General features: G+C 44.4%; 1 protein-coding gene across 5 annotated transcripts in view; it reads right to left on the bottom strand.

Annotated features, from left to right (window-relative positions):
- Nucleotides 1–2007: 2007 nt before the first annotated feature.
- The window catches only part of raraa (retinoic acid receptor, alpha a), a 164898-nt gene continuing 153181 nt past the window's right edge, over nt 2008–13724 (bottom strand). For 3 of the 5 annotated variants that reach the window (XM_060939331.1, XM_060939330.1, XM_060939332.1), the window contains 5 exons: nt 4206–4366; nt 3693–3869; nt 3328–3532; nt 2939–3097; nt 2008–2783 (listed from right to left, as the gene is read on the bottom strand). In XM_060939331.1, the coding sequence (XP_060795314.1) occupies nt 2587–2783; nt 2939–3097; nt 3328–3532; nt 3693–3869; nt 4206–4366 (899 nt within the window). In that variant the 3' untranslated portion in view covers nt 2008–2586. The remainder of the gene's footprint in view (nt 2784–2938; nt 3098–3327; nt 3533–3692; nt 3870–4205; nt 4367–13724) is intronic. The other 2 variants (XM_060939334.1, XM_060939333.1) reach the window with 1 other exon arrangement.

Here is a 13724-nt window from a genome sequence, read left to right as displayed (position 1 = left end):
CCAGCATGCCGCTCCCACAGCAGATCTGTTCTGCATATTTGCTCAGACATTGGTTTTACACCGGATGCCCTTCCTGACACAATCCTCCCCAATCTATCCAGGCTTGGGACAGACAGCAAGTATACACTGGCTTGTACAACCCCAGTGGCTGGGTATTTTACCTAACCTGCATGTCTTTGAACAATGGAGGAAACCCACACAGACATGGTGAGACCATGCAAACTCCACACAGAAAGGCCCCTGTGAGCCATGAGGTTTGAACCTGGAACCTTCTTGTTGTGAGGTGACAGTAATAAGCACTGCACCACCATAATGACCAGGTTTTTAAAAATTCAAATACTAACTGTAATTGGTTCCGGCAGGGCTGCCCTTTGTCACCGGTTCTATTCATAATTTTTATGGACAGAATTTCTAGGCGCAGCCAGGGGCCGGAAGGAATCCTGTTTGGGAACCACAGGATTTCATCTCTGCTTTTTGCGGATGATGTCCTGTTGGCTTCTTCAAACCAGGACCATCAGCATGCACTGGGGTGGTTTGCAGTCGAGTGTGAAGCGGCTGGGATGAGAATCAGCACCTCCAAGTCTGAGGCCATGGTTCTCGACCGGAAAAGGGTGGCTTGTCCTCTCCAGGTTGGTGGAGAAGTCCTGCCTCAAGTGGAGGAATTTAAGTATCTCGGGATCTTGTTCACGAGTGAGGGAAGGATGGAGCGCGAGATCGACAGGCGGATCGGTGCAGCCTTCGCAGTGATGCGGTCGCTTTACCGGTCCGTCGTGGTGAAGAACGAGCTGAGCCAAAAGGCGAAGCTCTCAATTTACCGGTCGATCTACGTTCCGACTCTCACCTATGGTCATGAGCTTTGGGTAATGACCGAAAGAACAAGATTGCGGATACAAGCGGCCGAAATGAGTTTCCTTTGCAGGGTGGCTGGGCGCTCCCTTAGAGATAGGGTGAGAAGCACAGTCACTCGGGAGGAGCTCGGAGTAGAGCCGCTGCTCCTCCACATCGAGAGGAATCAGCTGAGGTGGCCCGGGCATCTTTTTCGGATGCCTCCTGGATGCCTCCCTGGGGAGGTGTTCCAGGCATGTCCCCCCGGGAGGAGGCCCCGGGGAAGACCCAGGACACGCTGGAGGGACTATGTCTCTCGGCTGGCCTGGGAACGCCTCGGTGTTCTTCCCGAGGAGCTGGCCGAGGTGTCTGGGGAAAGGGAAGTTTGGGCTTCCCTGCTTAGACTGCTGCCTCCGCGACCCGGTCCTGGATAAAGCGGAAGAAGACGAGACGAGACTGTAATTGGTTAGTGCTCAATAATGCCTAGAGTAGTACATAACGCTTGCGACCCTATGAAGGGTCACGACTGCTAATTTGGGAACCCCTGGGTTATGGTAACACTAAACAGACAAAACACTAAACTACACTATACTAGTAAGAGGCACTGAACTTTCATATTAGAGGCAGCACACACAAAATCTAAAAAGGCAGCCAGGATATTTTTTTTTCTTCAAGCAGATTAAATTTAAAAATAGTGTCACACCGGCGGCATGGTGGTGTAGTGGTTAGCGCTGTCGCCTCACAGCAAGAAGGTCCGGGTTTGAGCCCCATGGCCGGCGAGGGCCTTTCTGTGCGGAGTTTGCATGTTCTCCCCGTGTCCGTGTGGGTTTCCTCCGGGTGCTCCGGTTTCCCTCACAGTCCAAAGACATGCAGGTTAGGTTAACTGGTGACTCTAAATTGACCGTAGGTGTGAATGAGAGTATGAATGGTTGTCTGTGTCTGTGTGTCAGCCCTGTGATGACCTGGCGACTTGCCCAGGGTGTACCCCGCCTTTTGCCCGTAGTCAGCTGGGATAGGCTCCAGCTTGCCTGCGACCCTGTAGAACAGGATAAAGCGGCTAGAGATAATGAGATGAGATGAGTGTCACACCCTGCAGAGCAACCTCTAATCCTCTATAACTTGGTCATCAGATGCATGATAAATGTTTTGTGAGGAACAAATTAAACAGAGGCAGATCCTTTTTTTTTTCAACCACAGTTTTATATCATTTCATCTGTGCACAATTTACGAGTGTAAATTAAATTTTTTTTGACATTTTCATTTCCATGAAAAACTGCATCATCAGTCTGAAATAAAGCAATAACTCACTCTGTAATTTTCCCCCCATTTTCTCTAACGTCATAAAAAGAGAGGAAAAAAAAAAATTCAGTGAAGAAATACAGCTACACTCCAAGTCCATGTTGTTTTGTTCTTCCACAGTCATTCCTGGGTTCTTCTCTCTATATATTTATATATATATTTTTGTGTATTAAAAAAAACAAACAAAAAAAAACAGCCTCTCTGAAGTAAAGGCCAAGTCCATTTGTTGTGGTGAAGTCCAGGCCTGAGATGTTGGAGAAAGAAAATGAAAAAAGTGCACACTCAGAGTTGAGTTCTTTGCTCTCGTTTGCTTTTTCATGTCTGTGAAACTTTCTCTCCTCCATCTGTCTGATGAGTCTTTACAGCAGTGGAGAGGGAGAGAGACAGGAAGCGGTGGACAACTGAGCCCCTGCAGCAGTGAGTGGGCGGAGCCAAGAGGAAGAGGAGGATATGGTGTGTGTGTCAGGGCGACTGCGTGGATGGGCTGCTGTGGGTGGAGCTGGGTGAGGGACTGCAGCTGCCTGAGGGGGCAGGGTTTGACCGAGAACTAGCTCCACCCCCCGTGCTCTCCAACCCTTCCGAGTTCTCCAGCATCTCCTGGATGAGAGGAGGCATCGAGCCAGGGATCTCCATCTTTAGTGTGATCACACGCTCTGCCCCTGAGAGAGAGAAAAAAATTGAGTTGTGTTATAAAACTAGAATACATTCAAGCAGCACATAATGACTCTTTTGTCGTTTAAAACCTTACGCGTTGCTGAACAAAAACAAGCTATAGACAGAAAACAGACTGTGTGCGCGAGACACACCCACCCACCTTTGGCGCTGATGCTCCGCAGGTCTGTGATCTTCATCAGCATCTTAGGGAACATGTGGGGTTTGTGGGGCCTCCTCTTCCTCACATAGAGCTTCAGTGCCTCCAACAGTGGCTCCTGCAGCACATCCACCTTATCGGCCTCCTCCAGATCCTGACGATCTGCTCACACACAATACGTTCCTAATTGAGCAGGTCACTGTGCTGCCACTAGGTGGTGCTGAGAGTCCATGAATTGTTTTTATTCATCTCTCTCTCCGTGTGTGTGTATAAAAATAAATGGTAAACAAAAAATATGAAAGAGTATAATAATAAATATAAAATTAGAAAATAAAACTAAAGTGGCTACAGTAATGCATAACCGTGTGTGTTTTGCGCGTGTGAACACTCACCCCCACACAGCAGGCAGATGGCACTGAGGAGGCCAGTCTCTGCATCGTCCATCTCGAGTGGCAGCAGCTGGTTGGCGAATGCAAACACCAGGTCTGTGAGCGGCCCGAAGCCAGCATTGTGCATCTGTGTGCGGTTGAGCGTCAACCCGTCTGAGAACGTCATGGTGTCCTGCTCAGGTGTGTAGCGTGTGCATATGCGTAGAATCTACGACAAGAGGAGCAGATTGATAATCGTACATCGTGCTGCATAATGCTACTAATAAACACAAATCATTACATGACAATGTTACTGCAAAGGACCACGATACTGTTTCTTTAAAACAACAACTGTAACGAATGGCGATAAGCTACTGTGTGTCTCTCACCAGGATGTCAAGGCAGGCGGCTTTGAGCAGAGTGATCTGGTCAGCGATGGAGAGCGTGGTAAAGCCAGGAAGCTGCTTAGCGAACTCCACCGTTTTGATGATGCATTTGGTGGAGAGCTCGCTGAATTTATCCCACAGGTCCACGTCTAGTGAGACACGTCGCTCTGAACTGTTACTCTGTATACACACACACACACACACACCTCAGCACAATGTCGGAAAACCTGAAGTCACAGCCTTACCTCTGACTGTTACTATGCAACGAGATTAGGGACTCCTTCCATAAACTTTTTTAAAGCTACTTAATTAACACTAACCTGTGATTTGCAGCGGTGCTACTGTTTTTAAAAAAAAAAAACACCTGATGACCAATCGGAATCCAGAATTCAACAGCGCTGTGGTGTGTGGTACATAACTTAATTACGCTCAATCTTCTCTAAAGCTAAATTTTCAATCCTAGTGGATGATAAACACTGATAAGGTCATTTCTCTCACTCACACACAGACACACACCGTGGTGTATTTGCCGAGCTGACAGAGCGAGGGGAATGTGTCCTGGTGCGCTTTCCTCACACGCTCGATCATCAGCTCTGTATCGGGGCTCATTACGCCGCTCTCCACACACTCCACCTTCTTCTCTTCCTTCTTCTTCTTGTTCCTGTCGTTCCGCACCGCTACAGACAGAGAAACAGAACGACATTAGCCGTAATTCCCCTCACAAGTCCAGTCGCTTTAGTTCATGTTAGCTAGCTAACCGGCTCACATTGAATAAATTATTAACTTGTTTGACTAGAAGGTAAAAATCCTCTCAAACTAATTTTGTTCATGTTAGCGAGTAAGCTATTAAGCACTGAATGAACATAAACATTTTTTAAGATGAGATAATCCTCTCAGAAATCTCATCACTTTAGCTGGTGTCAGCTAGCTATCTGTTTAGCATTGAAGGATTATGAATTTTTTTTTTTTTAAACATGAGGCAAAAATCCTCTCAGAAATCCTGTCAGGTTTGTCATGTTAACTAGCTAGCTGTTTAGCACTGAATGAAGATAAACTTTGAGTTAAAATCTCATCTCATTATCTCTAGCCGCTTTATCCTGTTCTACAGGGTCGCAGGCAAGCTGGAGCCTATCCCAGCTGACTACGGGCGAAAGGCGGGGTACACCCTGGACAAGTCGCCAGGTCATCACAGGGCTGACACACAGACACAGACAACCATTCACACTTGCATTCACACCTACGGTCAATTTAGAGTCACCAGTTAACCTGACCTGCATGTCTTTGGACTGTGGGGGAAACCAGAGCACCCGGAGGAAACCCACGCGGACACAGGGAGAACATGCAAACTCCACACAGAAAGGCCCTCGCCGGCCACGGGGTTCCAACTCGGACCTTCTTGCTGTGAGGCGACAGCGCTAACCACTACACCACCATGCTGCCCTGAGTTAAAAGTTATCTCTTGCCGCTTTATCCTGTTCTACAGGGTTGCAGGTGAGCTGGAGCCTATCCCAGCTGACTACGGGCGAAAGGCGGGGTACACCCTGGACAAGCCGCCAGGTCATCACAGGGCTGACACATAGACACAGACAACCATTCACACTCACATTCACACCTACAGTCAATTTAGAGTCACCAGTTAACCTAACTAGGGATGGCGAAAACTAAAAAAAAAATCTTGACCGACCACCGAGCCTCATTAGCCGGTTAACCTATGAGTTTAAAATTCTAGAATTGGAATTATTAGAATCTACTCTAAATCTAACCGCGAGCATCCGCACATTCAGTCCCAGTCGCTGCCCTCCACTCACATTACCTTTTCTACAGCGCGGAACATTTAGTCAAACGTGGCACTGATGTCGAGGGGTTTGTATTGGAGCGGAGGACAAATGGCTCCAGCTTAGAGACAGTTTCAGTTGGCCATGATGGCGTTGAAAATAAAGTCAAGTGCTAGAAGAAGTACTGTACATAACATTCAGTGATGGGAATAACGGCGTTAAAATAAAGGCTGTTATAACGCTGGGTAATCTAATTAATTAGCTACAATCGTTATAACGCCGTTACCAATATCAACACGCCATTACTGCATGGTATTGAAGTCGCTCTGAAGCCGTCACCGACTTGGCTCACAGACATAAAAGCTGTGTCACTCCCCCTCCAGACACCGCTGTCATTTCATTCTCTCCCCTTCCCTCCAAAAGTCGGCATCTGCGCCTTTAGTTTGTGTGGAGAGATATGATCTGCAATAACATGCATTGTTGGCTACAGACCGAAACATACTTTCAGAATGCACTGGCCAAGGCAGGACTAAACTCGATGTGCCTTCTAATAATAATTAAAAAAAAACCAGAATAGTAATTTGTAAGCTAAAAAGCCTGTGTCTACACTTTTCTTTCGCCGAGTGGCAGCTGTCTTCAACTGGGGCGGGAGGGCAGGACATGACTGAATGGGTGTTTCTGATTTGTCAGCTGTCTTCAACTGGGGCGGGACATGACTGAATGGGTGTTTCTGATTTGTCAGCTGTCTTCAACTGGGGCGGGACATGACTGAATGGGTGTTTCTGATTTGTCAGCTGTCTTCAACTGGGGCGGGACATGACTGAATGGGTGTTTCTGATTTGTCAGCTATCATCCTTACACCGCATGGCATGCCCCAAGCGTTTACAACACAAAATTCCAGATTCTCCGCTCCAAAATCGGCAGCTTCAAAATGATTGATTTTTTTTTAACCAACAACCAAAAAAAAAAATTAACCAGTTGACGTTGATTCGGTCAACCATCGGTCAAATGGTCATCGGTTAACATCCCTAAACCTAACCTGCATGTCTTTGGACTGTGGGGGAAACCGGAGCACCTGGAGGAAACCCACGCGGACACGGGAGAACATGCAAACTCCGCACAGAAAGGCCCTCGCCAGCCACGGGGCTCGAACTCGGACCTTCTTGCTGTGAGGCGACGGCGCTAACCACTACACCACTGTGCCGCCCTCAGTTAAAATCCTCTCAGAAATTCTGTCACTTTAGCTCGCTGATCCTCACTGAATAATTAAGAAACCTTCTGAGTATGAGGGAAAATCCTCAGGGGAGGGGGATTAGAAATCACATCTTTGCTCAAGCTAGCTAGCTGTTTAGCACTGAATGATTATGAAACTTTTCTGAATATGAGGTAAAAATCCTCTCAGGTATCTCATCAGTTTGGCTCACCTCAGCTAGCTAGTGTCAAATGATGACAACTTAAAAGCTTGAGTTAAAATCCTCCCAGTTATCTCATCACTTTTGCTCACATTAGCTAGCTAGCGGTCTATCATTAAGTAATTATAATTTTTTTTTTAGGTAAAATCCTTTCAGAAATCCCATCACTAAGTCATTTAGCTAGCTAGCTGGCTAGCATTAAATGATGGTTTTTTGCACGAGGTAAAACCTCTCAGAAATCTCATCACTTTAGCTGGCGTCACCTGTTTAGCATTGAACGATTATGAATTTTAAAAACGTGGTAAAAATAATCCCAGAAATCCGGTCAAATTTGCTCATGTTAACTAGCTAGCGGTTTAGCACTGAATGATTCTGAATGTTGTCTGAATACGAGGTAAAAATCCTCTCAGAATTCCCGTCACTTTAGTTAATGCTCTCCGTTTATAGCGCAATGTTTAGGGATACTTTTTGAATAATGTAAAATCCTTGCAGAAATACGGTCACTTTAGGTCATTTAGCTAACTAGCTGGCTAGCATTACATGAATCTGACTTTTTTGTACAAGGTAAAACTTCTCAGAAATCCTGTTACTTTAGCTCACATTTGCTACCTATCTCGCAATCATGAAATAATTATGAACCTATTTTAAATAGGAGTTTAAAATCCTCTCAGAAATCCTGTCAGCTTGTGGAGTTAGTCGTGTTAGCGGCTAGACATATGACGTATGTTAGTGGATTCTGTGATTGATCACCATTTTGTGTGAGCATTATTCACCACACATGCGCACGCGCACACCTACCTACGCAAATCTGCAACTGCCATTACGCTGCATGTGCCATTCCATTATTCTTTTTCCAATCTCTGTGAACGTTAATGCTTTGTCCCTCTCTCTCTTTCTCGCTCCATCTTTGTGCCTCTGGAGAGGTGAAATTAATTCCTAAATAAAAGCGGGCCGTGCTTAACGGTGCCACGTTAGCTACACTGACAGATCGGCGCGCTGCACACACACGGTTTAATGAAGCCATTAAAGAACTATTAGCGTGCCTGCTTCATCAGTCACACACAAGATCCTGCAGGGGGAATGTCCGTGTGTGCGTGTGTGTGTGTGTTCTCATATTGGTATTCAGTTGGTAAACTACACTGAGGACTCAAGGAATGAGGAAGAGAAAGGTGGGTTTATAGTTGCTTTACGATAAGGATCAGGTACACACCTACCTTTTTGAGTCATAAACCTATGAAAAAAAAATTCTGGTCCCCAGTAACAGAGACACATATACACAAATGCATGCACGCGCGCGCACACACACACACAAATCCTGGTCCCTGTGAGGAGAAATGTACTGAAAGGGAGGGAAGATTCAGGCATTATGAGGACTTGAGTTATTATGGAGGCAAAAATTCCCCATAGCACCGATACAGGGAATATGATACTGGGTGTGTGTCTATGTGGAGAATCACTGGAATAGGGACCAGTTAAATGCCTACTCCAAGGGGATGTGAAATTTTACTGAGGCAGAATTTACCGTAGCACTGAAAATCAGGGCTTTGTGTGTGCGTGTGTGTTCAGTATGGTGACTGAATAAACATTTACATAGTGGAGACTTAATCCTGGTCCTCATAAGAAAATGTATGGAAAAAAATAGGAATATTATTTTGCTTTTGTGTCTCTCTCTCTGTGTGCGCGCGCGTTATGAAGTCCTGAAAATAAATTTTAGCTCTTTGTGGTTTGTGGGGACCAAATAAAAATAATCCATGACTCTTTTGACCTTTTTGGCATGTGATGTGTACAAAGATTAGTAAGGAAGATAGTAAATATTAGTAAAATCGCTTAGAAAAAAAAAATCCACCTTTTGGTGAAGTCGCTTCATCTCACAAAGGTTGGATTTTTTTTTTTTAAATTGAACAATTTATTCAGAGAAAAACAAATCCCTCAACAAGAAATAATTATTTTTAACAAAAACACATGTGCCACTATTATTGGCACGCCTGGAAATGACAGTGAACACAATGTAACTGAAGCATGTTTCCCATTTAAAAATTGTACATATTTGAGTTGATTGGAGTGTGTAGGAACTTTCAAGCTGTAATCCATGACTTACTGATTAACTTGGGAACAAATATGAGGTGACACAGAGGCCAGATTCCCTTAGTCGTCCATCAACATGGGAAAGAGAAGAGAACACACAAGCCAAAGGGGGAAGAAGTGTGGTAACCTTCATAACTCGGGCAAATTTGTAACAGTTCCAGCTGGTGTCCACTTTTTTTTTTTTTATTATTGCTGCCCAAATAGTAGAAAAGGATATTTTCAGGTGAGTAGCTACTCACCTGAAAATATCCTTTTCTACTGTTCGGGCAATTAAAAAAAAAAAAAAAAAAAAAAAGAAGTGGACACCAGCTGGAACTGTTACAAATTTGTCTGGAAAAGAATCCAAGTTGGGGCGGGACGGTGGTGTAGTGGTTAGCGCTGTCGCCTCATAGCAAGAAGGCCCGGGTTCGAGCCCCGTGGCTGGCGAGGGCCTTTCTGTGTGGAGTTTGCATGTTCTCCCCGTGTCCGCGTGGGTTTCCTCCAGGTGCTCCGGTTTCCCCCACAGTCCAAAGACATGCAGGTTAGGTTAACTGGTGACTCTAAATTGAGCGTAGGTGTGAATGTGAGTGTGAATGGTTGTCTGTGTCTATGTGTCAGCCCTGTGATGACCTGGCAGCTTGTCCAGGGTGTACCCCGCCTTTTGCCCGTAGTCAGCTGGGATAGGCTCCAGCTTGCCTGCGACCCTGCAGAACAGGATAAAGCGGCTAGAGATAATGAGATGAGATGAGATAATCCAAGTTTAGTTTACCCCCATGTACAGTGAGGAGGAGGACAGGAGAGGCCCCCCCCCCAAAAAAAAAATCCAAGGATCACTGATGGTAAATTACAAGAAAAAGTCAAATTTAAGGGTTTCCGAGTCTCCAAAACCACCATCGGACTCCATCTCCATGACAACAGATTATTTGGAAGGTCTGCCAGAAAAAAAAAAAAAAAAAGAGGAATAAATAAATAAATAAAATTAAAAGCCTCTTCTATCATTTAACCACAAACGTGAGCACCTGAAGTTTGTGAAACACTACTACAACTTTGACTGGAACCCTGTTCTCTGGTCTGATGGAAAACGTGGTGCTTTTTGGCCATAAAAGAAGGATGGCCATAATGAAAAGAACCTGATCCCAACTGGTGGAAGTTCTCTGATGTTTTGGGGCTGTGTTTCCTCCTAAGGCCCTGGAAACCTTGTTGGGGTACATGGCATCATGGACTCCATGAAATACCAGGACATTTTAAACCAGAATCTGGCTGCCTCTGCAGGGGTCGTCACTGGATCTTCCAGCAGGACAATGATCTGAAGCATGTGTCTAAATCAACACAAAAAGGGTTCACTGAACACAGAATCAAGCTTCTGCCATGACCATCTCAGTCCCCGGACCTGAACCCCAGTGAAAACCTGTGGGCTGAGCCGAAGAGGAGAGAGCATAAGGGAGGGCCGAGGACCCAGGATGATCTGGAGAGACTGTGGAAAGAGGAACGGTCTCAGACGCCCTGCTCTGTATCTTTAACCTTATAAAATGTTATAGGAGAGACTCAGTGCTGTTTTACTGACAAAGGGGGTTGTACAAATTATGAAATGCAGGGCTGCAGGGGTGTGTTTTTGTTGAAAATAATTATTTATTGATGAGGGATTTGTTTTCCTCTGAATAAATGTATTTTAATTAAAAAGGTTGGGTTTCCTCATTTTTTTTCAGTGTGAGATGAAGCGACTTCACCAAAAGGTGGATTTTTACTAATCTTTACAAGGGGTGCCAGTAATTGTGGAGGGCACTGTGTGTACTGTACACACACACACACACACACACACACACACACACACACACACACACACACGTGCGTTTCCAGGGGAAAAAAAAAATCCAGAAAATTTTGTTTCTGGAAAAATTTATATCTTTGACAAAAATGTGTGTTGAGTCCTAGTTGGAATTTTGTACGTATATCATGTGCTACAAATTCATAACGGCAGTTCACTACACCAGCAGGTTTTCTTACGTGTGTATGTCTCCGTGTCTATCTCACGGCTGTAATTCAAGGGGAGAAAATTAAAGCACTGGCAGCTCGTCTGTCACGCGAGTCGAAATTCAACGGAAAGATAAAAATGTCAATGTTCCTCTCCTCCTCCTCTTTTCAGCATCCCTCCATCATTCCACCCACAGATGAGCTCCGGCTATAATGGGACTGAGGGAGTGTGTGAGAGGAACTAGGAACTGATGCGTTTGTGCATCGTGTGTGTGTGTGTGTGTGTGTGTGTGTGTGTGTGTGTGTGTGTGTGTGTGTGTGTGTGTGTGTGAGAGAGAGAGAGAGATCAACCGCCTGCTAGTCATGTTTCAAATACCAGTTTCCTCCCCAGCATATCAAAATGTTGTGTTTTAATCGTGACTGCACACCAAATCTGATCCATTTTATTGGTTTCAAAAACACAACTCTCTGTCCATTACTAATTTGATGCGAAAAAAAAAAAAAAAAGCACTAACTTTACTTCACAAGTCCTTAAAAACAGCAAGACATGGTTTCAAAGTCAATTCTGTGGTTAACACTTTAATTTTGGGGCACAGAAAAAGTGTGTTAAATTACACAAAGTTCCCATCACAGCATGTAGCACGCTTACGTCATAATTTAATTCCACCAATTTCGGCAAGTTATAATTCATTGCTATGGAAACAGTCTAATACCCGAATACCTTCCAATTACAGAGCTAAAATACAGTATTTGTTATTGTGTCATTAACACTAGAAATTGACAAGTGATGTTTCAATTATCTTTGTGAATATTTTAGGTTGTGGGTTTTTTTTTGTGTTTGTTTATAATGCAACGTCACAAGCTAGTAAGGCAGAGCTTTCTGGAAATCAGGTGTTTGACAAAAGGTGTGAACAAGCTTGTAATGACTAGGGTTTGGACAGGGTATTATCTAGAAATTGAGAGAAGGGTGTCGGCAGGGGTGCCTGGTGGGGTTGGGGGGGGGGTCTGGGGGCATGGTCCCTTGGGAAAATTTCAAATATTGAAGCAAATTTGGGGCCCTCTGGTACAATCTTGGCATGAAAATCAGTTGGGAGAAGTTAAAAATGAGGTGCTTTAGGTAGTGAATTTCTGAAAAAGGAAAAAAAAAAAAAAAATCAGTCAACTCAAATCATTTCAAGAAAATTCTTTATTTCATGCCCAGGGGTGATAGCGTTCCGGCGCGCCGCGGCTGGGGGAAAAAAAATAAAATAAAATCTAGTTCGCCCATTGTCCTGTGTCATTCTGAGATGCGCAGATAGACAGTAAAGGGAATTCGGAATTCCCTTTACTGTCTATCTGCGCATCTCAGAATGACACAGGACAATGGGCGAACTAGATTTTTTTTTTTCCCCAGCCACGGCGCGCCGGAAATCCAGCACGGCGCCGGAATGCTATCACCCCTGCATGCCATTTTATAGCACATGTAGCCTTTGTGTCTAATTTTGCAATGCTCAGTCCTGATTAGCATGGTGTCGTAAATTGGTAACGGCTGTCCCAACCACAGGAGCTAACTTTTACATGTACATATTGAGCGTGTGTAAGCATTAGAGATTTCACACACGCCTCAGATGAGGTTGCATGAAAAGTTTTGTGGCTCCCTTAACGTGGCGGGCAGCCAGGGCCGGCACCTGAACCTGGCTGTAATATGAAACAAGGACTATGGTTGGTTGCTGTGCTGCCCGCTGGCCAATAGGAGCGTGCCATCGGTTCTGAGCACAAGCCATCCCCCCCCCACACACACACGTTTTATCATTTTTACATCACTCACCACTTCACTCAGAAGTTTAACTTTGGTTTTGAAGCATGACTTATTTTTTAAAAACATCTCAATTTTGAAAATGTTCACTTTTTAAAAAATAATTCCTTATAATTTATCATTAGAAAGCTTCAAGTTTTTTCAATAAACTTTTTTGTAGCTTTTATATTTAGAAAACTCATACATTTGAGGTCAAAATGTTGACAGTTACAAGCAGAGCTGTATTTTTTTCAGTTTTGTAAATAGCATGCCTGCTAATAAACACTCTTCCTGCACTTAGACCCATCTACTGCCACATACCTAACAGAATACTTCACAAGGTCCCTGTAAAAACAGTGTCCTTAATATGCAAGTGCTGATTGTGCTCAAATCAGCATCAGGTGTTTCCCATAACGGCTTTGTCCCAAACACACACACAACGCGCTCCAAAGTATCCCTGAATGGGAATTTTGAAGCCCATTGTTGCACAAAATTACCCGTCGACTTGTAGTATTGGCCGTTGAAAAGACGGGTCTCTGGATAACATTCTAGATTTGGACATGACAGGAATACAGTGTTCAACCTGACAATGACCGATTCCTGATAGACTTCCGCGTGTCAGAAACGAAATCCGAATTGTCGATAGTGACTGATGCTTTAAAAAAAACAAACAAACAGAGACAAGACAGAGACAAAAAGCGTGTCAACAGCCATCTTCAACATCACCTGGTTATTAATTAGTCATGTTTTCACAAATTCAGAACTTGAAATTGAAAAAAAAAAAAGTCACACTTTTGCATATGAAGATATTTAGATACTCAGACCTGTTTACACACACATGCACACTCATTAGTTGAGTGTCCACTAGGTGGCGAGTGTGTGCAGCTTCAGCTCACTACTGTTGATTCAGTAATCTGGCAATGATGGATCACCCTGTTCATTCCTACAGAGTGCTGGACACCGACACGCATCTGCGAGTGTATAATAGAAGAGAATAGGATAAACTGCTGTGAGGTTCCATCTGGTGCGCGTGTGTGCG

This window comes from Neoarius graeffei, chromosome 14 (assembly GCF_027579695.1).
Source record: "Neoarius graeffei isolate fNeoGra1 chromosome 14, fNeoGra1.pri, whole genome shotgun sequence".
Classification (NCBI taxonomy): Eukaryota; Metazoa; Chordata; class Actinopteri; order Siluriformes; family Ariidae; genus Neoarius; species Neoarius graeffei.
This window is presented reverse-complemented; position numbering and strand designations above follow the sequence as displayed.